General features: G+C 39.0%; 2 protein-coding genes across 2 annotated transcripts in view; one reads left to right on the forward strand and one right to left on the reverse strand.

Moving 5' to 3' along the window:
- Positions 1-19: 19 nt before the first annotated feature.
- On the reverse strand, positions 20-7,740 carry VPS29 (VPS29 retromer complex component). Its single transcript, XM_025473908.3, has 4 exons — positions 7,607-7,740; positions 2,753-2,944; positions 736-971; positions 20-499 (listed from the first exon to the last, which is right to left on the reverse strand). The coding sequence occupies exons 1-4, from the start codon at positions 7,607-7,609 to the stop codon at positions 382-384; spliced, it is 549 nt and encodes a 182-aa protein (XP_025329693.1). The 5' UTR covers positions 7,610-7,740; the 3' UTR covers positions 20-381.
- RAD9B (RAD9 checkpoint clamp component B) overlaps positions 2,732-27,307 on the forward strand; it is a 29,428-nt gene continuing 4,852 nt past the window's right edge. The window contains exons 1-7 of the mRNA XM_049102129.1: positions 2,732-2,908; positions 7,085-7,937; positions 10,186-10,256; positions 11,289-11,441; positions 12,764-12,878; positions 20,573-20,672; positions 24,133-24,239. Of these exons, the coding sequence (XP_048958086.1) occupies positions 2,732-2,908; positions 7,085-7,937; positions 10,186-10,256; positions 11,289-11,441; positions 12,764-12,878; positions 20,573-20,672; positions 24,133-24,239 (1,576 nt within the window). The remainder of the gene's footprint in view (positions 2,909-7,084; positions 7,938-10,185; positions 10,257-11,288; positions 11,442-12,763; positions 12,879-20,572; positions 20,673-24,132; positions 24,240-27,307) is intronic.

Genomic DNA, 27,307 nt, shown 5'->3' on the forward strand with positions numbered 1-27,307 from the left:
AAACAGTTTATCAAAAAAGTATAAATGAAAGTTAACTGTTTATTACTGAAGAGAAAAACGTATACAAGTCTAAATTCTTTTTCCTCATGCACTACTTTCATAGTAAAGTTCCAAATACCAACTTTGAAGATATTTACAAGGATAAATTTTTCTGAACATTATGACCATTTACTGTGTGATGACATTTTTTTCATAGAAATCATATATGGAAATGGAATATATTCTTATAGTTTACAAGAAGCTTAGAACATTGTATTAACAGAAGATGATATTTTACTGCAAAATATTATAAAAGTGATACAATTTTGTGGTACATAAATGTTTAATTACTTGATTTGAACATGGGAATGAAAAAAAAAAACAGCAAGACAGGCCTGGCTTTTAAGATTTTTTGTATTCAATTCGTTCTACTTTCACATCATCTCCAATTAGTTGATACACATAAGTGACAACTGTAGAAGCCTGGATGTCCATCAGCACAAATGAAGGAATAATGTTTCTGGAAGAGAATATAAATAATGTCAGTGTTTTATACTAAAAAGCACCAGCACAAAAAATTTCAATTTACAACAATTTGGATTTGAAGAGAATTCTACTTGTTACATATTGAAAAGAGTAAACACCAAAAGAAGATTGCTCAAAAGGCTATAATTAATTGAAACAGTTGCACTTCTCCTTTATGAAATGTCACACATGCAATTACTAGCTTTAATAAATCCCCAAATCACTACTCACGTTTCCAAGGCATTATATGCTCCAGTGGCAGAACCTGGGTTAATGTAGAATTTATTTTCATGCTCAAATGCTTCAAATTTGTGTGTGTGTCCCGAGATAAGAATGTCCACATCGAACTGCCTCTGCAACAGGGCTAAGCTGGCCATGTCTCCCCATGGAATAACTTGATGCCCATGGATCAAACCAATTTTGAACTGCCCAACAGTTACAACTTTCTGTTCTGGATAATTCAGATTCTAAAATAAGAAACAGATATTAAAAAAAATTTTTTTTAGAGATACTGATGTTGAAAAACATTAATATTCAATCCCATATGAATATTTTGATACAGTGCTTCACAGCCAACACATTTATTAAATACTTGATCTCAGTTTCTAAAGCTACAAATATGGTCAAAACAACTTACTTAAGGTAAACTGGAATTTATCATGTAATCCCTGCCTTGTGTTTTTTTTTTTTTTTTTTTTCCCTCTTTTACAGAATATGGGTTCTCGGGGGCATGCTGTAGAAAATAATTCCCCAAAATTTGTGAGTTTCCTCTACCTAAGAATCCTAAGCATATGACCTATAAGGTGTGTTTAAATTATATCCCAGGCTTTAATCATTATGGAATAGCTTCAAATAATAATGATAGTCAACATTCATATGGTACTTAGTAGGAAGCAGGCACTCTTCTAAGGGCTTTATAAATATCAACCTATTTAAATATTTACAAACAATCCTAAGAGGTAGCTTCTATTATGACCACCATTTTATGGATGAGGAAACTGAAGCACAGAGAGGTTAAAATAACTTGCCCAAGGTCACACGTTAGTAAGTGGAAGAGCCAAGACCCAAACCCTGGTAGTATGGCTGCCAGGTCTGTGAATTTAGCAAATTATAAGAAAAAGCTTTAATTCTTGCTACTGAAATTGTCTTTAGCATAATACAAACAGAACCCCAAATATATTTTTAACAAAGCAAACCTATATTCTAATTATTGACAAGAAGTCGGCCCCTTTCCCTTCTCATCTCCCTGTCTTTTGCCCCCAGGTGAAAGGTTATCTGAACTCTTTCTTAAAATCCACTAAAAAAAAAAAAAAAAAAAAAAAAAGAGAGACATTATGTTCATTCGGTTTGGTATAAAGGAACCCCAGTAAACAGCACCAATGAAGTTAAATGATTTATGGAAAAGCTTATATTCCCAAAAATACGAAGGAAATTTTGTAAGTACAAAATTTTTAAAATACAATGTTAGTATGAGTTGGGGTCTTAAAAATGATCTATTCCAATCATATTTATGTATGAGGAAACTGAGGCCAGAAAGAATATAATTTGCCTAAAATCTTGTTATTAACTAATGGGCAAAGCTGGAATCCCAGAACTTCTAACTTTTTACTTTAAAGTCAGGTTGAGTTATAATTCATATGCAGTAAAATTACTCTTTTTAGTGTACAATTTAAGGGGTTTTGACAAATGCATACAGTTATGTAAGCTCTGCCACAATCAAGACCCAGAACAGTTGGATCATCTCCTCAAAAGTTCCTCATGCCCCTTTATAGTTTAACCATGGAGTTAGGGAGCCACAGCAGGGTTTTCAGCATAGTGGTGATGTGATCTTCACCTAAAAAGGATCACACTGGTTGCTGCTTGGAGAACAAACTATGGAGGGAGGAAGGGTCGAATGAGGAAGTTGAGATACAGGAAAATGATATGGTAGCTTGGAACAGGGTAGCAGAGGTGGTGGTGAGAAGTTTTTAATAAAAATTTTATAAACTAAATAACAATACTACAAAACATAGTGACAAAATCACTATTTAAATATGTTTAATAATGTATTTAACATGTTTTCTGAGTAGTGTAACACTGGTGGTTTTCAAAGAGTAAGGGACAATTAGGTGTAGTAAATTTGTATTTGGGAAGTTAACAACAACATAAAGACCATGACAATTGAGAAACTCAGGTGTAAAGGATAAAGCTTCTATATGTAAGAACCAAGAAAAGAAAATATTTGCGAATGGAAAGAAAAATACATCACCTCATCGAAGTCTCCTCTCACAATATGAACATCACCGGCCAGAGTCTTGAGATAGTCATAACTCTCTTTGGTGCAAAGGTTTCCAGTACAGAGAATGTGCTGAATCTTTCCTGGCACCAGCAGTTTTTTGAATTTAGCCGGCAAACTGTTGCACCGGTGTGGGATGTGCAGATCTCCTAATACCAACACCAACTTTAAAGTGTCAAGGTGAGACAAGGTGTAATGTCAAACATGATGCCAAAACAAGATGTTTTCCTCTCTTAAATCCTCTTTTAAATTAAGCAAGGATTCCAGAACCCAAAAGAGCAGAAGTTATCCATACAGTTCTTATCATTACCATTTAAACAAAGACACATATGGTAACATACTCTTTTCTAATCAACCTTATTTTAGTCATAAACAGTGTGCATACACAATACAGGTCATCATTCTATTTACCAAGAAAAAAAATGGGCTTTCTAAGCAATTCACTTAGAGACCTATAAATGATGCTGAATTTAAAAAATTGCAAAATGAAGAATATAGTGCTGGGTCTTATGGAATTTGGCATTTTTGAGTAATATGGTAATTCATTTTTCTGCAACCTAACGTAAAACATAATGCACTGATTCCAATGTTCCAAGGAACATTAATAAAGAGAACTGTTAAAAATGCAGTGATAAAAAAACTTAATTCTGTAATTTATGTTTACTAGACTGACAACTATTTGAAGGAAAAGTAGCCAAAATTTACAATATTTGTTACTAAATACTATTAGCTATATAATATAAAGGTATAAAAAACAGCCTATGTTTCAAGAAGTTTTAATAGGACAACACGTGCTTTTGAATGATGATCTCTGTTCTCTCCTCCTTCCTTATTATAAATCCTGTCGTACTTTTATTGTGTAGACTAAATGGCCTGTGTACCCTCAGTTTGGTTTCTAAACTTAAGATAACATTTTTACAATCTTTCATGTGCATTAGCACAATTTAAAAAAAAAGAGAGAGAGAGACATCAGCTAAATAAATGATGAATTTAGCAGGAGGTGGTTTAGAGTTGCAATATAGTCTCAGATGATAAAAATTAATTTTGCACTTAAGTATAACAATAAAAAACCTCAATTCTGTAAAATTTTTAATTTTGCAATTTCAAGAACATATAAACATTACTCAATTCAATCTTTTTGTGGAATATTGTCAAAAGGTCATTTTAAATATTTGTCGTCCAAAGGACAATAATTAATTTCATGTTGATTCATATAAGCACCTTCATTCTGTAACAGGATGTTTTTCCACACAGACATCCCACTTATAAACATACATGCCCTTTAACTGCTTTTAAAGAAGGCATGGGGATGTCTGGGTGGCTCAGCAGTTGAGCGACTGCCTTTGACTCAGGGCGTAATCCAGGAGTCCTGGGATTGAGTCCCACAGGGGGCTCCCTGCGTTGAGCCTGCTTCTCCCCCTGTCTATGTCTCTGCCTCTCTCTCTGCCTCTCATGAATAAATAAAATCTTTAAAAAATAAAACTTCTATTTAAAAAGACAAGGCATGACTGTTCCTTAATATTATCCAAGAAAACATTAAATATCTAAAATAATATAAAAACAGAAAATAGGGATCCCCGGGTGGCGCAGCAGTTTGGCGCCTGCCTTTGGCCCGGGGCGCGATCCTGGAGACCCGGGATCGAATCCCACGTCAGGCTCCCGGTGCATGGAGCCTGCTTCTCCCTCTGCCTGTGTCTCTGCCTCTTTCTCTGTGTGTGTGACTATCATAAATAAATAAAAATAATAAAAAAAAACAGAAAATAGTTTTGCCACCATAGACTTCATGTAAACTGAAATTAACCAAAAACAAAATATGTAAAACTAAAATTATTGCTAAAACAAACTTGATTCATCTTGCAACAAATATCAACATGATTACAAAGGAAAGGAACTGTTACCAGGACACAGAGTAACTGAAGTAACACAAGATTACAAAATTAGCACACTTTAAAAGAAATTGTTAAATAAGTTTCTTCTTTTTAAAGAGTAGTTTCAGCTGGTATTTGTTCAATGAACTGTTTCAATCCAGATCTTAGTGGATAAAACATCTTACTGTAAGACTAAAAACCACTATGAAGTTTCCACCCTCATTGGTAATCAATGCAAAAGTACCTGGAGAGAGAACAATCTTCATCTTTAGAGGGGGATCCCTTCAGATATGGATTGAAGCACAGAGTTAATGTGGGAAGCTGGCATTTGAGAAAAAAGGTAAAAAATAAATTGCTATATTAAAAAAAACAAAACCCTCAGGCTCATAGAGGGTATATGTCTATTGCAGGATAAAAATCTTTGGGACTAATAATGAATGAGCTGTTTGATCTCAATGTGCTAAAAAGAATATTAGTACAACAATGATACTTCATAATGATTGATGACCTAAATTCTATCATGTATTATGGATTATACCCAAGTATACCCAGAGTATTAGTAGTTTAAAAATATAACTATATGAATGACCAAACAAAAATTATTTCAAACTACTAAAGATTCTAAGACTCTTGTTTGATGTAGGTGACTAAGTTTGGGGAAATAGTGTCACATAACATATGTCATACTTTGAGGAATGTCCTTGCCCAAATTCCACACTTTTGACAATTCAGATTAGATAAAGTTTATAGTCTTTTGAGACAGCAAAAGATCCTGGAAATGGCAATCTTGTTAAATTCAAATAAAGAACCAACCCAATCAAAGCATAGGAATCTGGCTACTTCCTATTTGATTGACTGTAAAAGGGTGAAAATCCCAGTAATCAGCCAGCCACCCGACCACCGTTGTTAGTAGGAGCTAAGAGAAGAAACTTACTCTGTGCCCAGCCTTAGTGGAATGAAGAAGTTGATTGCAGACAGGGGAATGAAAAAAAAGGGTGAAACATGACCAATGTTACAAGAAAGCAATGAAAAGAAACAAACCAAAAACAGAGCAACAAAAAAACTCATACCAAATGAATATGCAAACAATTGTTAATGATTTCTGAGTGTTATGAAAGAAAATGTTAAAAACTGGCTTTGCTCAAAGCAATACCAAAAGAACCATTTGCTGTGTTTTTGAACATCTCTCTCTCTCTCACACACACCCAGTAATAAAAAATTTGCCCTGTCAGTTTTTCTTCTAATCTTATTCTCTATATTGACTCCCATCTCTTTTAGTTTCCTGTTCTGTTAAGAATTTTATAAGACAATTTGGAAAATTCATCAGTAACAATGTAAACGAAAGCTAACATTTTGTGGATTCTTAAGGACTAATTATTCCTCAAGTACACGGATTTTAATTCTCTTATGCTCAAAATTCTACGAGCTGGAAAATTTATGCCGCAGCTAGACCATTATTTTGTACAGAAGGTCTAATACAGCACTCTGAATACATTATCAATTGATGAAGTCACCAACTAAAGATGATAAAAAAAAAACAAACACATTCCTCCAGCTGCAATTGGACCTTCTCCACACCTGAATTTGCTACCCATAGACTCTGGATACTACTGAGTGTTGAACATTACCAGTCTACTTTGCCAAGTGAGAGGTTTTTAATCATAAAAGAATCAGCTAACGCTAAATTTTACCCAGTTCTATCTCAGGTGACAATTATGTTCCAGTAAAAAAGTGTTCATCTCTTACAAACTTTAGAAACATGAGTATGGAATCATATGTCATCTTCTCTCAGGAATAACTGTCTCAAAATTATTGTAAACCGGATCACTTTCAACGGGAGTCCGTTTAGAAGCAAAAATAAAAAACGAGATTAAAGTCTTTCCCATATACAAAGACACTAAAGAAGCATATACCATAAATCTTTGGCTGTCACATCTATAAGCCACTTCAAAGGCTACACTTGCCACAGAGTCCTGATAATCTCAAAAATGTAACGGATACCCATTATAGAAGTCCCTCATCAACATAAATAGCAAGACAATCGTAGCTCCTTTTGGACACGCTCTTAACTTTTTAGGGGGAGAAGGGCACCTTTGAAAATCTGATTACAGCTACAAGCCACCTCCAGTAGCAGCTCCTGAGTTTTTACACAGAACGGTCTTAGGGGCAGAAAAACCTACAGTAGGTCAAGTGGGTGGGGGGCTAGCCTTGAAGCTGGCTGGACAATCTGAGGAACGACTGAGTAAAACTCCCTAAAGTACTCCTTGGCGCCAAAACTGGCTCCTTACCTGGAAAAACGTACATATTCACAAAATTTTCCAATTTCAAAGAGCTCATAAACCGTTAAGGAAACAACAGTTCCAGCCATTCTAAGAGCTAAATCCAGTCCCCCGAGGACTCACTACCACATTTCAATGGCAGCTGCACTTTATCTCAGGGGCGAGGGGGGCAGTTTGTACCCCTTTTCTCCAGATGCAAACGAAAGAGGATAGGGGATTCTGCTCGTTACTTCCCGTTCTGCATCCAAGCAGCCCAGCTTTCAACACATGACGGTGGCAATCGGTATACCCCAACCAGCGGGAGGTGCCTTTTAAGGAAAAGGAGTAAGGAAGCGTCTGGAAACCGAGGGGACCATGCCCCTTTCTCGCAGACGCTGGAGGCCCAGGCCCAAAGGTCCTTCCCGGCTCGGGCGTGCGGGTCTCGTGACAGGACGAGCCGCAGAGGGGGGCGGGCCCTTCCCCCCTCGGACGTCCCTTGGACCCTGGGCGGGGGTGCGAGGCCAGAGCCAGCCGCACCCAGAGGTAGCTGCTCGTATCCTCCCCTGCCCTCCCCCTGGGCCTTCTCCCCGCCACGGTCCCCGGGATGGCCCCCGCCGTCGCCCAGAGACTCCCAGCTGCTCCCAACGACGCAGCCCCGCGGCCGACAGCTAGGCCTCGGTCGCCGCATCTGCCATCCTCACCATCCTGTCACTGGGCTCCGCTCAGTCACCGCCACCGCCGCCGCCGCCTTCTTCCTCGGGCTCCTGGGCGACCCGCCCACTTCGTTCTCAGCCAATGACAGGCGACGTCGGCAGGAGACGGCCTACGGGGGCCCGCAGAGGTCCTTCCCCGCCGTCACCTATAGCTGCTCTTTGGGAAAGCGTGGAGTGAGGGCGGGAGGAGTTAGATCTCGAAAGTTCGAAAAGTGCGGGCGACATCCGGGCCCCTGGGGCTGTCGAGCTGAGGCGCGCCTTGGAGCCCTGCTTGTTAGGGCTTGCAGCCATGCTGAAGTGCGAGCTGAGCGGCAGTCAGGTGAAAGGTGGAGCGACCTTTCTTGCCTTCCTATGTAGAAAAGGGAAGCAAAGAAGAAAGAAAAGAAAGAAAGCCTAAGATTCATGGAGGCCATTTCCCCTTTGCCCTTCATGCGCAAGTGCTGGCGACACCCACCCAAGCTCCTAGTAGCTTCTGAGGGAAGAGAGCCTGTCTGCTTTTATTTGTGCTTAGTATTTACTGTCTTCAGTGTCCGTGAAATGAAATTGCACCATCGGAGCGGAGATTGGGAATGCGGGCCTCAAACTCCGAACGATTTAGGACTGCGTGAGGAGGAGTTGGGGGGGAAATGATGCTTAGACAGTTGAAGTATTTAGGGCCAGGTTGATTTAATCAACCTGGTTTTTATTCCAGATTCTTCCGTTTTTCCACGTCTGACTTGGGACAAGCCACCGAATCGCTGTGGGGGCTCAGTTCCCTCATCTGAAAAAATGAGAATTAGTAACAGCATTTTTGTTGCAGGGCTTGTTGTAGGAATGAATCAGATGCGGAGAGAGCTCAATTGTAGATGGGAATGTATAAGTGGTACTCTGTGTAAGTTACTCCAGAAAGTCTCTATTTAGGAAAACTGGTTTCCTGCAGATTGTAAGCTGGTCCTAGAATGGCGTCTTGTGTGGTGGTTACCTTACCCCCCTCCCCCACCCCGGATGGGGCCATCCACAGAACGGTAGTGAGGAACAGGGAGGGGAAGCACGGGCTCCCGGCTGTTACAGGTTCTCCAAGTTCTAGAAGTTCTCTCACAGGGTGTAGCTCAGTTCTCAATAAGCAGTTATTTTTATGATTGCTTTTGCCTACCCCCCTGGACTGTATGTAGTGCACTGTGAGGGCAGAAGCTATTGCTCTTCAGTTCATTGCTCTACTCCCCTTGCATTGGGTTGTACTCAGAACATAGGCGGTGCTCAAAAACCATTCGCTGGGTGATTGAGAGGTCTGCCTGAGGCAGCTCCTGGAAAAAGTGCTGAATGAAAAAGTGTTGAATGTGAAGTGGAAAAAAAAGAGGAGAAATGCCTCTTTTTTTTTTTCTCCCCATGATCATCCCGTCTCAGTTTCAGGCTGGCACCCCCAAATTTGCACACTTCTGATCCTTAAGCATTGTAATCAGATTTTATGTCTGGAATATTTTCTCCGTTTTCTATTGTTCTGTGGATCGATATGGTCTTTTTCTTTTCTTTTCTTCTCTTTTCTTTTCTTCTTTTTTCTCTCAGAGAGCACAAGTGGGGGAGGGAGAGAGAAAGAAGCAGAGTTAGTGCTGAGTATGGACCCGGCCACAGGGCTTGATCCCATGACTCTGAGATCATGACCTGAGTGGAAATCAAGAGTCAGATGTTTAACTGACTGAGCCACCCAGGCACCCTATGTGGCCATCCATTTTTATTGCAGCATAGTATCTTATATTTGCCACATTTTGTAGTTATTCGTAATTCCTGAGAATATTAACAGTGTCATACCAGTTTAGACAAATAGGGAAGGGAAGCAAAGCCTTCCCAATCACCCAGCCTAGCCTCTTTCTTACAGGGAATCTGAGTGTGTTTAGTGAGCAGATTTAGCATCTTGGATGCTACCCTCAAATATCAGAGATGTATCTCGAATGCTTCTAACTTCTCTCTTATAACTTATTTTGACCTTGCCACCTATGAGGTTATTAAAGCCCTTCAGATGAACCTCTTCATGCTCTGTTTTCACACTTCTAGGGGAGGGGGGATGTCAGGTAATATATTTATTTTAACCAAGTCTGAAAATAAATTGGTATGGAAATTGGCTTGCTGCAGTAGCTCCATGCAAACCATCAGAAAGGAATAGTGTGTGTCTTATCATTTTGCAGTCTGTAAATTTATTGAGCTCTTAGTATGTGTCTATGTGTCTAGCATTTTGTCAGGAGTATTATTATGTATTTATTTATTTAAAGATTTTATTTATTTATTCATGAGAGACACACAGAGAGAGAGAGGCAGAGACACAGGCAGAGGGAGAAACAGGCTCCATGCAGGGAGCCCAATACGGGACTAGATCCCAAAACTCCAGGATCACGCCCTGGGCCGAAGGCAGGCACTAAACCGATGAGGCACCCAGGGGACCCTTATTATGTATTTAAAGCAATTTTTAGCATTGGTCTATGAAACACTGTTCTTTATAAATTTAACGTGAGTCCTCTGAATGCTGAAGTAGCCTTATGATTTGTTTTTATTGTTTGAGGAAAGAATGTAAGCAGTGCCTTTCTTTTTCTCTGTAGTATTTGGGAAAGCAATCCAAGCTCTATCACGAATCAGTGACGAGCTGTGGCTAGATCCATCTGAAAAAGGTGTAAGTAAGAAAATTAACCAGTATACCATCTATTAAGGCAAAAGAGGATGTTTAAAGATCCCAATCCAGATTGAATGTTAACTAGGAAACTCAGAAATTTTAATTATCCCTTTCACTGCTCATCTTTATTTTACATGTCTGAATACATTGAGAGCATATTAAACTTAAAAATCAGGCAGAGAAACACAAGAGATTTAAACCAGAAATGGCAAACTGATGGTCAAGAGGCTAGATATGACTTGCCGAAGTGTTTTGTGGGACTATACTGTTTGTTATTTTTTTATTTTTTTTATTTTTTTTTATTTTTTTATTTTTAAATTTTATTTATTTGTGATAGTCACACACAGAGAGAGAGAGGCAGAGACATAGGCAGAGGGAGAAGCAGGCTCCATGCACCAGGAGCCTGATGTGGGATTCGATCCCGGGTCTCCAGGATCACGCCCTGGGCCAAAGGCAGGCACTAAACCGCTGCGCCACCCAGGGTTCCCTGTTTGTTATTTTTTTAAATGAAATAATTTTATAAACTTAAAGATTGGGGGAGTCCACATAAAGATCTGAGTTTTCTGCTTCTCTTAAAAACTTACAAGGTCTGACAGTTTGGGGCCAGCATTAGTATTCCTAAGTGGAAGTAGTTGGCTGGCACTGACCAACGGTTTCTCCCTTTAGATGAGGCGAGAGATTGCCATTTTGCTGCCATCTTTCTACCTCTTTTAACATTATCTACCACTTTGTACATTAAAGCTAAAGGCATTTACAACTTTACAATTTCAACATGCAAGATTTTAGAGTTAATATCTACATGTATTCAATATAGACGTGTATACTGTATATATGTATGTAAATTCAATATACAATGTCTAATGTAACCCATTTAATATCTATAATAAATCATATGTATAATGTAGTCCATATAATGCACTTACCATCTCATAACCTTATTTAAACACATTGAATTACAGTGTTAAACATAATAGAATTTTTGAATTAATCATTTAGTGAAAGTTGATTTTTTCCTTAACTTTTATTTTTCAGCTTGCTTTAAGATCTGTGAATTCTTGTCGGTCAGCATATGGATGTGTCCTCTTCTCTCCTGTGTTTTTTCAACATTATCAATGGTCAACCTCAGTGAAAGTAAATGATAATGATTCTACAATGTCGAATTTAAATTGCAAATTGGGAATGAAGGTAAGTATAAGTGGCCCTGGTTTTCTCTTGTAGAAATATTTGTTACAAAGGACATGATATCTATTCTGCATTTAATACATGGTTTAATGGGTTACCTGGGTGGGTCAGCAGTTGAATGTCTGCCTTTGGCTCAGGGTGTGATCCTGGAGTCCTGGGATCGAGTCCCACATCAAGCTCCCTGCGTGGAGCCTGCTTTTCCCTCTGCCTGTGTCTCTGCCTCTCTCTCTCTCTCTCTCTCTCTCTCTGTGTGTCTCTCATGAATAAATAAATAAAATCTTTAATAATAATAATAATAATACCTGGTTTAAAAGGCATGCAGGACACCCAAATGCTTATAGCAGCAATGTCCACAATAGCCAAACTATGGAAAGAGTCCAGCTGTCCATTGACAGATAAATGGGTAGAGAAGTGTGGTATGTGTGTGTGTGTGTATAATATGTGTATTTATATGTAGTGGAATACTACTTAGCCATCAAAAATGAAATCTTATCATTTGCAATGATGAGGTTGGAACTAGAAGATATGCTAAATGAAATAAGCCAATCAGAGAAAGACAATGATATGGTTTCATATGTGGAATTTTTTTAAAAAGATTTTATTTATTTAATTCATGACAGACACACACAGAGAGAGAGAGGCAGAGACACAGGCAGAGGGAGAAGCAGGCTCCATGCAGGAAGTCCAGTGCGGGACTCGATCCGGGGACTCTAGGATCATGCCCTGGGCTGAAGGCAGGCACTGAACCGCTGAGCCACCCAGGGATCCCTCATATGTGGGATTTAAGAAACAAAACACAAGATCACAGAGGAAGGGATGGAAAAATAAAATAAGACAAAACCAGAGAGGGAGACAAACCATGAGACTCTTAACTATAGGAAACAAACTGACGGTTGCTGGAGGGGAAGTGGGCAGAGGGACGGGGTAACTGGGTGATGGGCATTAAGGAGGGCACTTAATGTAATGAGCATTAGGTGTAATATGCAACTGATGAATCACTATACCTCAGTAACTAATAATACTCTGTATGTTAATTTAATTTTTTAAATGAATTGACTTGAATTTAAATTGAAAAAAGAGGAAAAAAGTGTTAAAAGAAGGGGAAAATACCTTCTTAATCCAGAAAAAAATATTGGTTATTTTATTTTTAAGGTTGAATTACACAGTCACATAGTTCAAAACTGGAATAAAAATTTAAAAATATATAAAAAGGTATGCAGGACAAATCTATTCACTTAGGAGCATACATTATCTTGTTAGTTCATTTAAACTCATCGAGCAACCATATTAAATGTGTGCTGTTCTATTATGTATTTGTGTTATAGTCAATTCTGCCTATCTTTAGATGTCCAAATTCTCTTGAAAGAACTGTAGAGAAGTGTAAAATATTCACCAGATCCGATAAGTGCAAAGTCGTCATTCAGTTCTTCTGCAGACATGGTAGGTGTAATTAAAACTAGTTTTATGTATTGTGTGTTTTTTATTAATAATTTTTATGTTTAGAATATTCAAATTGCATGTTAATACTTCTCATTGCATTACTGCTTAGAATTTGTGTGGTTTTGTGGTAGGGACGTTGTAAGTACTTGAAAAGTATTCTCTTACTTGTCTCTGTATAAGTATCATGAAATGATTGATATTCATTTTTTTCCCAACTTGTCAGTTGGGAAAGCTTTGCCTGCATACAAACCAATTTTTTTTTTAAATGTCCAGTTGAATTCAAACAATAGGTGGTCTAAAATTAACTGGCTGCTTGATGATATTCTGTAAAAGCGCCTTGGTAACAGTGTTCTTTGGTGAGAACAGAAAGGAATAATGCCAACCTGTATTGAAAGTCCTCTAGGAGGCAGATGGTATTGTATCTGAGATTGAAAGAAGCATGATCACTGGCTCAAGGTCACAAAACTAGTAAGTCGCAGAGCCTGGCTTTGAGTTGAACCCCATAGTAGTAGGAGCCAAAACCTTTATACATTCTCTCTGTCACACCAAACTGTAAAACAGATTTCCTGCTTAACAGTCTTGCATGGTAGATATTTGAGTGTTGTATTCATAGGACATTTACATGCTGAAGTATGGATAGCACATTGTTTAAGAGCATGGACTTTGGAGGCCACAAGGTCTGGGGTGAAATCCTGCTCTGCCCTTTTCTTGCTGATACTTTGAGGAAATGATTTTACATCTGTGTGCCCCATTTTCCCCAAATATAACATGGGGGATCATGTTAGTCCCAGTGTTCTTGGGTTTTTGTGAAGATCCAGTGAGTTATAGGAAGTTACAGTTCTACAGTACTTAAAAGAATGCCTCGCATATTGTCTAAGTGTTAGCTGTAGTTATAATTTTTATGATTGCTACTATTTTATTTGAAGTTAGCACGTAGAATTGAATGCTTTCAGAAAGCTCGTGCTTGTGATATTAGTCTAAATCTTTCTTTGTAGTGGAATGGTCTTCTGGAAGGTTGTCATAGTGTTACAATGATTTCATATCTCTTAGTTTGCCTGACATTTATCTTAATATTTTAAGTTCATATTCAAATTATATTCTTTAATTTTTTTCCCTGCAAAATATCAATGATTTAAGGTGGTTTTCCCCCTTCTTTGAATTTTAGTTCACATAATAGCAGAATCACTTAAAGAGCATCGTTAAAAGCACAGCCTGCTTTGACATCACAGACTTGTGTGTGCATTCTTCTATACTTCTTAATAGCTTTGTGAAAGTACATAAGCTTTGTCAGCACAAATTGAACAAACTTTTTAGAATCTCAGAAAGTAAGAAAGAGAATTTTATTCCAGCCCATGTTAGGACTACTGCCCAGGAAAACACACTTTTCACAGGGAAGAAAGTGGCTCCAGAGAATGGACAGTTTTTATAGGGTTATATACATTTTTTACATCTTGTAAAAGCTAAAAAAGATTATAGATTAGCATGTAGGCGGGAAGCATGAGTTTCATCCTAAAGGAATTCAGGGAGCAGGAGCTTTGATTGATGCCTCAAGGACAAAATGGTTTTCCTTCAGGCTGCTCATTCACAAAGCAGATGTACAATGCATGCGTGGCAGGCCATAAATCAGGCTTTTGGTTTGAACAAAGTTTACATATAGTTGTGCTAACTTAGAAATCTAAGGTGCCCCCACCCCGTATATTAGGCTTTTACAGAGTTTTTCTGTCATCAGTTCTCTGAACTTTTTTTCTTTTTTGTTTTTTTCTGTAAATGGGGATAATTTTACCTACCCTCATGTTCCCGGGTTTTTGTGAATGTGAAATGAGATCACAAGTGTGAAGCATAGAGCCTGGTGTCTGACACAGAGGGAGTACTACAGGGTCAATGATTGCTGTTATTACAATTACCCTCATCCCTTATTTCCAGCTAGATTTTGAACAACCAACTTTTCAGTTTCTTTTTTTTTTTTTTCCAAATGTTTATTTATTTATGATAGTCACAGAGAGAGAAAGAGAGAGAGGCAGAGACACAGGCAGAGGGAGAAGCAGGCTCCATGCACCGGAAGCCCGATGTGGGATTCGATCCCGGGTCTCCAGGATCGCGCCCTGGGCCAAAGGCAGGCGCCAAACCCCTGCGCCACCCAGGGATCCCAACTTTTCAGTTTCTTAAGGCTCTCTCAAATAGTTTGATTTAGAGTAATGTCTATTACATATTTGTGATTGATTGATTTTTTAATAGCTTTTGTAGGAAAGCTGTAGGAGTGAGGATGCTTTCAGTAGCAAGTAACAGGAAAAAAAAAAAAACACACACACACAGAAATCCCAACTCAAATTGACTTTAATAATAAGGAGGAATATTGGTTCATGTAAACAAAAAGATCAAAATTAGGCCACAGATGTGGTTCAGTCTAGGCTGCAGCAGCTACTGCTTCTTTTCCTTCTTCAAATTCATTCAGCTCTACTTTTCTCCATGTGATTTATCCTAAGGCCAGCTTCTCTTTTAAACTTCCAATGATACGGTGGCCTGTAGTAGCAGCCAGGGCTACGTGTTTCCTCTTTCATATCCATTGAAAAAAGAGCTTGACTTTGCTTCAACTGGACCAACCTAAATTAATCTTAGTGGCCAGGGCATTCGAGTCTCAAAGTCCCATATGTCATCCAAATTTAATTGCGGGGGGCATAAGATTACACCAATTGGTTTACACCAACGGGGGCCCATCAGTGATACTGGAAGTAGTCAGTCCCCATGTGAACCTTATGGCTGCGACGAAATGGGGAAGGGCCGGCTCAGGAAGGAAGGAGACTGTAGGACATGGATGCTGCTGTGTAATTGGGGTATAGTTTCTAAAACTGTATGCACACAGCAAATGATGCCTGCGATTTTATATCTATCATCTAGTGGAGAAACATTGTTCAGGGACGCCTAGGTGGCTCAATGGTTGAGCATCTGCCTTTGGCTCAGGGTGTGATCCCGGTCCCAGGGTCGAGTCCCACATCGGGCTCCCTGTGAGGAGCTTGCCTCTCCCTCTGTCTATGTCTCTGTGTCTCTCATGAATAAAAAAACAAAAACAAAAACAAACATTGTTCAAATTTAGTTGAGAAAAATCACCTGGGCAAGAGATAGCCCATAAGCTGTTAGAAATACATGTTTGGGGGATGCCTGGGTGGCTCAGTAGTTGAGCATCTGCCTTTGGCTCAGGGCGTGATCCCAGGATCCTGGGATTGAGTCCCACATGGGGCTCCTCTCACATGAACCTGCATCTCCCTCTGCCTATGTCTCTGCCTCTCTTTCTGTGTCTCTCATGATTAAATAAAACCTTTAAAAAAAAAAGAAATACATGTTTGGGGTTGGGAAAGAAATTAAGGACAGTAATGTAAATTTGGCTCTCTTCACTGATAGAAAACAATAGAAAAAACATGAGCTACTAAAAAGACTAATTTCTCTAAATCTTTTTTTTAAATTTTTTTTAATTTCTCTAAATCTAACCATGAAAAGTTTCCAGAACAGTGATGTCTTGAATTACTTAGCATCTGCTAATAGAAAACAAGGATTTTGTATCATCGAGAACCAAGATTTATCTGAAATATTTATCTTATTAATAATCCCACCAATTCTCCATACTTTTTTGGCACTGACCCTAGAGTTGCTAAAAATGAGTCTGTGAGTTCCTGAAGAACACTCTCTGATATATACCACATGCTACTGTGTTCTGTCCTGGCTCAAACGACCAGATTCCAGCAGAGAGGGGCTTCCATAAGAAGAGTGCACTGGGATACCGAGTGAAAATAAAACTTTTTTTTTTTTTAATTTTAAAAAGATTTTATTTATTATTCATGACAGAGAGAGAGAGAGAGAGGCAGAGACAGGCAGAGGGAGAAGCAGGAGCCCGACATGAGACTTGATCCTGGGTCTCCAGGATCAGGCCGTGGGCTGAAGGCGGCGCTAAACTGCTGAGCCACCTGGGCTGCCCTGAAAATAAAACTTTGATTCATATGCGTGTATTAATAAAGTGATGTTAAGAGGGCTGGGCTTCCACTTCAGGGTTTCAAGTTTTTTTTGTCAAAGGGCATTCTACAGATGTGCTAATGACTTTAAACTTGCTTGACAGTGAATTTATAGGGATTGGGGTACATTTGAATAACTTATAAGACTTTTGAAGTATCACTAGTTTCTGAAATTGTGAACTCTGCAAATGTAATATCTCCAAAATAATGGTTGTTTCTTAGCTGTACCCCTTCAGGTTTGAAAGAGTTCTCTGGACCTACTGAAGGAAGTTCCAAATTGAGCTTATGAAGTGGCAAGTAGAATTCTCTCCTAGTGTCAAAAATCCCATGGCCAGGAGCAGATGGTATGAGACACTACTACTCAGAATGATGCATGGACTGGCTTCTGGGCCGCAAACTATTGTCACCGGTCTGTGAGAAGTTAGGAGCTTATGCCAGAATTTAAGCCAAACATGTGACTAAGCATTTGCTTTAGTTCAGCTGTTGTTGTTTTTATCTTTTTTTTTTTTTTTTAAAAAAAAAAAAGAAAAGAAAAAGAAAGAAAGAAGGCTCCACTCCCAGCCTGGAACCCAGTGTGGGGCTTGAACTCACAATCCTGAGATTAAGACCTGAGCTGAGATCAAGTCAGATGCTTAACACTGAGCCATAAGCACCCCAGTTGTTGTTTTTAATAGTAAGATTTTCTTAATGAAAGAAGTCCGTTATAAATCAAAACTCCTTATCTCGGTAGAGTCCAGTACTTTGTGTAACACAAAATAAAGTTAATAGATGAACCCAGGGAGAAAACAGGACTTCTAAATGTTGATCCCATTTGCATCCTATCAAGGAAAATTGTTGTTAAATGAGAAGACTAGAAAAACCAGTGAAGAGGTACATCATGCCAAGTTGCTTAAAAAAGGGTAGAATTGGGGCAGTCCCAGTGGCTCAGTGGTTTAGTGCTGCCTTCAGTCCAGGGCATGGTCCTGGAGACCGGGGATCGAGTCCCACATCGGGCTCCCTGCATGGAGCCTGCTTCTCCCTCTGCCTGTGTCTCTGCCTCTCTCTTTTGCTCTCTCTCTCTGTCTCACATGAATAAATAAATAAAATCTTAAAAAAAAAAAAAAAAGGTAGAGTTGTGGGGCACCTGGGTTGCTCAGTTGGTTTAGTGTCTGATTCTTGATCTCAGCTCGGATCTTATTCTCAGTGTCGTGAGTTCAAGCCCAGTATAGAACCTACTTAAAAATAAAGTCGTACAGTGGATGTTGTTTGGGCCAGAAATTCAAAGGAGAGAAAGGTGAAGAGGAAAGGTTTTGTGGCTAGTGGCACCACATACTGGGTGAGTTTCCAGTAGATGGAAATGGGAAGGCATTCTATGGGAAGGAAGCCCTGTGAGCAAGGGTTTGGATTAAAAGTGTTTAGCACTTGTCAGTTGTAAAGGGAAAAGGAGAAGGAAGCAAGTAGCAAGAAAAGGAGCCTCAGGAATGAAAAAGAAATTAGGTATTTCTCTGCTTATTCATCTTTGGCAATGCCAGTATTCACTTGAGTGAAATATTTAGATGTCTGTTCTAGAGGTATGATCCTTGCTAAGGCTGTTTCTGGTAACAGTAGTGCCCTCTTTGGAGGGTATGAGGGTGCGGGGTGACTTACTTTTTCACTATCCTTTGGTAGATCATAAGCATCTAATACCTATTGCTCCAAAAGTAACTTGAAAATTGTTTTTAGAATAGGCAACTTATGCCAACTATTGAACTTTGTGTCTTGCCAAAATAGAAATCACAATAATCCCTTGCAATGCCATGCTCTTTGTAGTACATCTAAAATTTATGGATGAATGCAAAGATGAAATAGGTTGGATATGTCACTCTAGTGCTCAAATTCTCTCAACTCCACTCCCTGCCCTAAACCCTCTCAATTTACCGAGGCTTAAAGCCAGAGATCTTATAATGGCCAAAAAGGTCTTACATGGGTTGGAAGATCTCTGCCTAGCAAGCTTCTTTTCCAGATGGCATGTTGCTTGCTCTTTCACCTCTTTGAAGTCTTTACTCAGATGCATTATTTCCATGACATCTTCCTTGACCTCCCTATTTAAAACTACTGTCTACTGTGACTGGCATTCCCTAGTGCCCTTTCTGCTTTGCTTTTTTCCTGTGGCCCTTATCACTATGTTTCCTAGCAATTATTTTACTTATTTATTTTCTTATTGTCTGTCTCCCCTCCCTAGAAGGTAAGCTCTGTGAGGATAGAAATTTTTGTTCAGCTTGTGCTTTGCTAATCCCCATCTCCTAAAATGGTTCCTGTGTAGTAGACTCCAAAAAAAGTGTTCACAAATTATTTACTGCTTCCCACCCTTCAAAAGCTGAAGTCTGTTTCCCCAACTGGAATCTTGGCTGGCCTTGGGCTTGCTTTATCAATTAAATAGAAGTGATATTGTGTGAGTTCCAAGCCTAGGCCTTAAGAAGCCTGGCAACCCTGGTAAGGCAGGAATCTTTCCTTCATCATGAGAACAAGTGCTGCACAGTCGACTTCTGCAAGATTAAGTCCATGTGGCGGGTGGCCTCAGCCATCCCAGCAGCGTCAGCCATGCCAGTTGTCCCACAGAGGCCCTACACATGGAAGTGTGGCCATCCAAGATGTTGGGCCACAGCTAAGCCAGCTTAAAGTAGAACAACTCAGCTGAATTGTGAACAATAGCAAGTGTTTGCTATTTGGGGCCACTTAGTTTTGGAGTGGTTTCTTTTCCAGCAAAAGCTAACTAATGCAGCTTTGTGAGTAGTTGGTGATCAGTAAATCCTTATGAAATTAATAAATGTTGCTGTTATTTTGTATCAGAAAAATATCCAGGGGCACCTGGGTGACTCAGCTGGTTGGGCATCCGACTCTTGATTTTGGCTTAGGTCATGATTTTAGGGTCGTGGAATTGAGCCCTGTGTCAGGCTCGTTAAGCCTGCTTGGGATTCTCTCTCTCTCCCTCTGCCCCATCAAATTAAAAAAATCCAAGTTAGTTGAGAAATGTTTCTAGTGGTCCCTTTGATTCTTACAACATTATTATGCTGTAGGAAGCTACAGCCCACTTGGATTTTATTATATGGGCTCTGTATTCAAACTTAGATAGAAATTCTACCTATACTTGTTCAAGTAGCATTGCTTTGAAAAGTCAGCCTCACCGAGCTGCAGTTTCCTCTTTTAAGTGCCTACCCCATAGGGATATAGTGAAGATCATAGGTAATGTATGTAAAATGCATACTACAGTTCCTGGCACATAGGGCTGTAGACATAATGACTACACAGTAGAAGTGATTTTCTCCTCCTCTCAGAGAAAAAGAATTTACAGACCAGATGTCCGTGTCTGACTTCCAAAAGTCTCTGCAATACAGAAATATCAGACCTGGATAAGGAGTACTAAAAGAGAATGATAGGTGTATGAACTATAGTGGGCAATCACTATTTTACACAGAATTTAAGAAGTCACCTGTATTTCGAAAGAACTTGGGAGCTCTACTGCCTGAGTGTCCGAGGATATGGCGTGTTGTGTGCTGTCCACTAGAGAGCGATAAACACATTCTATAAAGGAGTAGTGCTTCAAGCTACATGCACCTGGCCAGATAGTAAATGTTCCTTTCATTTTATTATTTTAACTTGGCTGTGAAACTTAGACTTTTTAAATAGTTTATGTTGCACTTAAAATTATTAACAGATTGCTTTGTTCTTTTTAAGGTATTAGAAGAACTCACAATGTGTGTTTTCAGGAAAGTCAGCCCTTGCAAGTTATTTTTGAAAAGAATATGTGTTCTAATACACTAGTCATTCAGCCAAGGTAATGAGTTCTCTGGTATTTATTTTTCTTTTTCTGAATATAATATGGACACAGAATAAAGAATTAATGCCTTTAATTAAACTTTGAAATCAGTTATATTTTTTTAAAAAGCAAACATTTGACTTGGAGAAATCCCCTCACAAAGTCAAGAGGAAACCGTAAGAAAGATAATAGTAGATAATATAATTGCTAAATGGGGACACCTGGGTGGCTCAGTGGTTGAGCGTCTGCCTTTGGCTCAGGGCGTGATTCTGGGGTCCTGGGATTGAGTCCCGGGATTGAGTCCCACATCGGGCTTCCTGCATGAAGCCTCCTTTTCCCTCTGCTTGTGTCTCTGCCTCTCTCTCTGCCTCTTTCATGAATAAGTAAATAAAATCATATATAATGATATATATATATATAATTGCTTAATGGTAGCAATAATAATTTAATGGCAAGAAAGTTCTAAAAATATCCCATTAGTGGCTTTTTACATCCAGAGGTACCAAGAGAAAAATATTTTAACTAATGATACTTTGCATTTATATATTGCCTTCTGTCTGAGTCTTAAAACACACAACATGAGGAAACTTTAACATTTTTTATGTAAACCAACTTTATCCCAAGTTGGCATTTTTTCTTTAGAGGAGTTAGGTGCATTTGTCAGTGTAAGTGCACTCATTTTTTTAGTTAAGCTGTAGCATTAAACATTAATTACTTGCGAACCAAAAAATATTTTATCCTTATTGTTTTTTTAATTACACAAGCAATACGTGCCCCTTATAATACATCTCGAGTTTATAGAGGAGTGCAAGCATAAAAAATGAAAGGACTTTCCCCTCTACCTGTCCCTTTTATCCCACTTGGCAGAGGTGACATCAATCAACAGTTTGGTGTATATTCTTGTAGATTACCTTCTCTGTATAGATAATATCTTTGTAACTCACCCTCTCCCTACAGCTATGGATATTCTTTTTTCTTTCTTCCTTCCTTCCCCTCTCAAATTTATATTACATACTAGACACATACTTATAATTTTTTTCAAAAAAATATCCTACTATTATTGTTTGGGAACTTGCTTTTTTAAGTTTCTGTGTCAGTTCACTTAAATCAATTTTATTTATTTTTATTTATTTATTTATTTATTTTTTATTTGTGATAGTCACAGAGAGAGAGAGAGAATGAGGCAGAGACACAGGCAGAGGGAGAAGCAGGCTCCATGCACCGGGAGCCCGATGTGGGATTCGATCCCGGGTCTCCAGGATCGCGCCCTGGGCCAAAGGCAGGCGCCAAACCGCTGCGCCACCCAGGGATCCCAATTTTATTGTTATTAATATTTGCATAGTTTTTCACTGTAATGACTGAACCATAATTTAGTTACTCATTATCCTAGTACTGAAAAAAGTAGGTTGTTTCCAGCTTTTTTGCCATCCAGAGAAAGTATATTGGTTGCCTATTTCTGTGGAACAAAACTTCCCCAAACTCAGAGCTTTCAGAAACCAGACATTTATTATTTCATAGTTATAAGTGAGGCTTAATTGGGTGCATCTGGTTCAAGGTATCTCATGGAGTTGGAGTCAAGCTGGCAGCCAGGGCTGCAGTCTCATCTGAAGGCTGGGCCTGGGGGGATTCACCGACATGACTACGGGGAGGCCTCAGAAGACGGCTTCTAAGCTCACTCGTCTGGTTGCTGGTAGGCCTCAGTTTCTCACCACACTCTCTGAGGCCTCTCTGTGGACAATATGATTGTCCTCACAACATGGCCACTGGTAATCAGAGAGAGAGATTGGTGATTGAGGTAACTGATGGAGAGAGAGAATTCACAAATGGAAGCCAAAGTCTTCTTGTAACCTAATCTCAGAACTGACGTTTCATCACTTCTGCCATTTTGTTTGTTAGAAGTGATTCTGTAAATTAAGCCCATAGTCAGGGGCAGGGGATTATATGATGGCATGAATACCAGGAAGTGGGGATCACTGGGGGCCATCTTATCTAGGCAGTTTAGCACAGAGTCCTAGAAATGAAAAAGCTGGGCCAAAGGCTTACCAAGTTTTAGATCTGCAAACATACTGATTACCAAATTGCTGTCTGAAACATTATGCCAATTTACATTCCCACCAGAAGTGTAGGGGAATCCTTTCAAGTAACAGATATGATCAATCTTTAAAATTTTTGCCAACCTGATAGGTAGAAAATTGTATTATTAGATGTTCTTTTTTGTTGCATTGATTGCTTGGAAGTTTGAACATCTTTTCATATATTTATTGGCAATTGTATTTTTCTTTTTGAATTGCACATTTATATTATCTTTTTTTTTTTTTTTTTGGTGTCAGGTTATTTGATATCTGGTAAAACACTTCCCCCATAACACTGTAAAAGTTCCTAGATGAATTTGGTAGGTGTTCCTCATATTTTGGTATCAAGAAACACTGCTAAGCTAATGTCTAGCATTGGGTTAACATCAACATTACATAAATTCTAAGAATCTCATTTTTATTTGACAACAACCTTAATTTCATAAGTAGCCCAGATTTTGTGGTATAATAATAAAAAGTAACCTAATTAAAAATGGACAAAGGGGGATCCCTGGGTGGCGCAGCGGTTTAGCGCCTGCCTTTGGCCCGGGGCGCGATCCTGGAGACCCGGGATCGAGTCCCACGTCGGGCTCCCGGTGCATGGAGCCTGCTTCTCCCTCGGCCTATGTCTCTGCCTCTCTCTCTCTGTGACTATCATAAATAAATCAAAAAAAAAAAATTAAAAAAAAAAATGGACAAAGGATTTGAATGGATATTTTGCCAAAGAAGATATATCAATGGTTGAAAAGCACATGAGAAGGTGCTCAATATCATTAATAGGGAAATACAAATTGAAAACCTTTTAATCTGTGAATAGTACAGTATGTGAATCCTGTAACAAAAAAGCTGTTTTTAAAAAGGGAGCTCAGGATAAAAGGGCATTTGGGATGTCAAGACAGCCTTGAAAGTAATAGGTAATAATCTAGGACACATAACAAAGGGAAAGGGAATATAATAAGCAGCAGGCTGCTTGTAAACTTCTACCCCTCACCTGGATCTCCATCACAGTTCTACCCAGTTCTATCTGAACAGCTGTATTTTCTAGTACCTCCCTTAGGATTATGATTGCAGGACATTAAAAATATATGTTGGGTGTATAAAACCATAGAATTAAAGACATTTCTTCCAGTGTCTGGTTTATTCTGCAGCTTTCACATGTCTTACTAAGAATATATTTTACTATTCTCTTGGCCTTCAGATGAATTTTAAAATATACTAAAAATATCGTAGCTCATGTAGAAAAAAGATAGGTTTTTTTTTTTTTTTTTGGAGGGGGGGTAAGTTTAAAAATATCTAGGCTGACTAACCTGTTTATTTCCAGAGTAAAGATTGGAGTCCCACTTAATAAGATTCTTTCTTTCTTCTTGTTTTTCAAATAACGTAATGCTTTTCATTACATTTCATAGAGTGCTTGCTGAGGCACTTGTTCTTTTTACATCAAGTCAAGAAGAAGTTACTCTTGCTGTTACCCCACTCAGTGTTTGCCTTAAGAGTTCCAGTGATGAACCAATGGGTAAGGACTCCATCTGTTGTGGCGCTTATATGGAATGTCACTTCCTGGCTTTCTTGATTACTGGCCATACAGTAAACATTGGTGGCATAACATTTGTTCTTGTCTAAAAAGCAGTAAGTTGTAGAAAGATCATTAAAACTTTTTAAGAGATCCAGGAAATTGAACACAATCAATAATTAAAATATTTGGCTTTGAAATTCAGGTTGTTTTAAAATTAGAATGGTTACTGAGAAAAGTGTATTTTCAGTTAAGATTTTTAAGTACTGGTTTTCATCTTTTAAAAAAAAGTTTATTTAATTTTTAGTAATCTTTATATCAACATGGAGCTCGAACTCATGACCCCAGGATCAAGAGTTGCATACTCTTCCAACTGAGCCAGCCATGCATCCCTGTTTTTCATCTTTTATCACCTTTTATGTTTAGCATAAAGAAAAATAAAGAGGTCAGCAATCCAATTGAGACTATCTTTAATCACATATGAAAAAGTAGCTTTGAATTAAAGATGTAAGATATTCCAGATGGCACATACACACAACAGAAAATGTAAATACTTCTTAAGTCAGCTCTTCCAAGACTTATCTAGAATGAATGGAGAGACTAAAGCATGATTAAATCAGGAGTTTTGCTATCAAGAAAATTGACTAGGATCTTTTGGGCACAAGCTGTTTGAGACTTTTTCACCTTGCTTGGGTAATTGTGTATGTGTGTGTGTGTGTGTGTGTGTGTGTGACAGCAGTAAAGAAGAAGGTAGGGAACGATATTATTCTAAATTGAAAAACCAGCAGAAGTAGGGCTGAAATTGAATCAGATGACTTTCATGTTGTGCCATGTTCTTTTTCTTTTTTTTTTCAAAAAAGATTTATTTATTTTGAAAGAGAGAGTGAATGGGGCAGGAGTGAAGGGCAGAGGGAAAGAGAGAATTTGAAGCAGACTCCCCGGTGAGGGAGAAGCCTAGTGCAGGGTTCATTGCCTGGACCCCGAGATCATGACCTGAGCTGAAATCAAGAGTCAGCAGCTCAACTCACTGAGCCATCCATCCAGGTGCCCCTCCACATTCTTTTTCTAAATGGTTTCCATTTATGAATTCATGTGATCTTTGTAACAACTCTGTGATGTAGGTACTATTATTATGCACATTTTCTACAGAGAAACTCAGTGACTTGCCTAGTATCACACAGTTAGTAAGTATGGATTATCTGAACATAGGCTCCAAGGCACAGGCTCATTAGCACTGTGCTATTATTACTTCTTTCTAGTCTTATGTAGCATTGTTTTTGATAATTTAGAAGTTCATGATCTGGAAAATATATGCTTGGCTAGTGAAAGGGTCTGTTTTATATTTCATAATGTAATCTCTGAATAAAGATGGCCATTTAGCAACCAGGAGACACTGTCCCTTGTGAGCAGCTTTCTAATGAGTAGTTATAGTTATGGGTGACTGGGGACCCAGTTGTTTATTTTTGAACTTACTCTATGCTAGTACACTGGAAGTGACATGAGCCTTCTTGTTTGATAGGAATATGTTTTTAGGATAATATTTGGTCCCGTTAAAATATATATGCTAATTATTTTTTGTTCTTAAACTTACATTAATTTGTGTTCATTGAAGAAAATAAAAAACACAAAATAAGCACTAATAAAAAAAAAGTCATCTGACATCCCGCTATCCAGAGATAAGCACTTTTAATAGTTTGGACATCTTCTATACTTCAGATCTAATATCAGAATATTGGTTGAGTAAAGGTAATGAAATACTATGAAGTTACTAAAAGTAATCCAATTTAAAAATGGGCAGATTGGGACACATGGGTGGCTCAGTCATTTAAGCATCTGACTCTTGATTTCAGCTCAGGTTGTGATCTCAGGGTTGTGGGTTCAAGCCCGTATCGGGCCCTGTACCCAGTGTGGAGTCTGCTTGAGATTCTCTCTCCCTCTGTTCCTGCCTCCCGCTCTCTTTCTCTCTCTCAAATTTTTTTTTAAAGGGGCAGAGTACCTGAATACTTTTTTTCCCCAAAGAGTACATACAGATGGCCACAGACAGATGAAAAGATGTTCAACAGCACTCATCATCAGGGAAATGCAAATCAAAACCACAATGAGGATGTAAGGGGGATGTGGCTGAGACATCTGTCACTCCATTGATCGCCAGGATTGATTCAGCTGATCTGGCTGCTAGGCAGATGGCCCCTTCCTTCCTCACGGCTCCATGTGTGTCCGTCCTGAAACTGCAAGCTCAGAGGCCTTCTTGGTAAAGGAGGACCATTCTTTGGTCAAGAGTATACAAATAGCTATGCTCCTCTGCTGGAGCCTTCAAATAAGCTTTCAAAGTCCATTTGCAGAACATAGGGCAGTCAAGCTTTCAAGACTCCAGACACACCCAAATGAGGTACTGCATGTGGTAATCTGCCTTTCTTTTCTTTTCTGTTCTTTTTTTTTTTTTAGATTTTATTTATTTATTCATGAGAGACACACACAGAGAGAGGCAGACACATAGGCAGAGAAAGAAGCAGGCTCCTCACAGGGAGCCTGACACGGGGCTCAATCCCTGGACTGGGATCATGCCCTGAGCTAAAGGCAGATGCTCAGCCGCAGAGCCACCCAGGTGTCCCTCTTTTCTTTTCTTTCTTTATTTTTTTTAAAAGATTTGTTTATTTATGATAGACAGAGAGAGAGAGAGAGGCAGAGACACAGGCAGAGGGAGAGGGAGAAGCAGGCTCCATGCCGGGAGCCCGAAGCAGAACTCGATCCCGGGACTCCAGGATCACGGCCTGGGCCAAAGGCAGGTGCCAAACCACTGAGCCACCCAGGGATCCCCTCCCTCTTTTCTTTGAAAGAAAAAAAAAACAATGAGATATCTATCATCTTATACCTTTCAGAATGGCTAGAATAAAAAATGCAAGAAATTCAAGTATTGGTGAGGATGTGGAGAAAAAGGAACTCTTGTGCACTGGTTTTGGGAATATAAATTGGTGCAGCCACTGTATAAAACAATATAGAGGTTTCTCAAAAAATTAAAAATAGAAATATCATATGATCCAGGGAACCCTGGGTGGCACAGCGGTTTAGCG

Source organism: Canis lupus, chromosome 26, assembly GCF_003254725.2.
Source record: "Canis lupus dingo isolate Sandy chromosome 26, ASM325472v2, whole genome shotgun sequence".
Taxonomy (NCBI): Eukaryota; Metazoa; Chordata; class Mammalia; order Carnivora; family Canidae; genus Canis; species Canis lupus.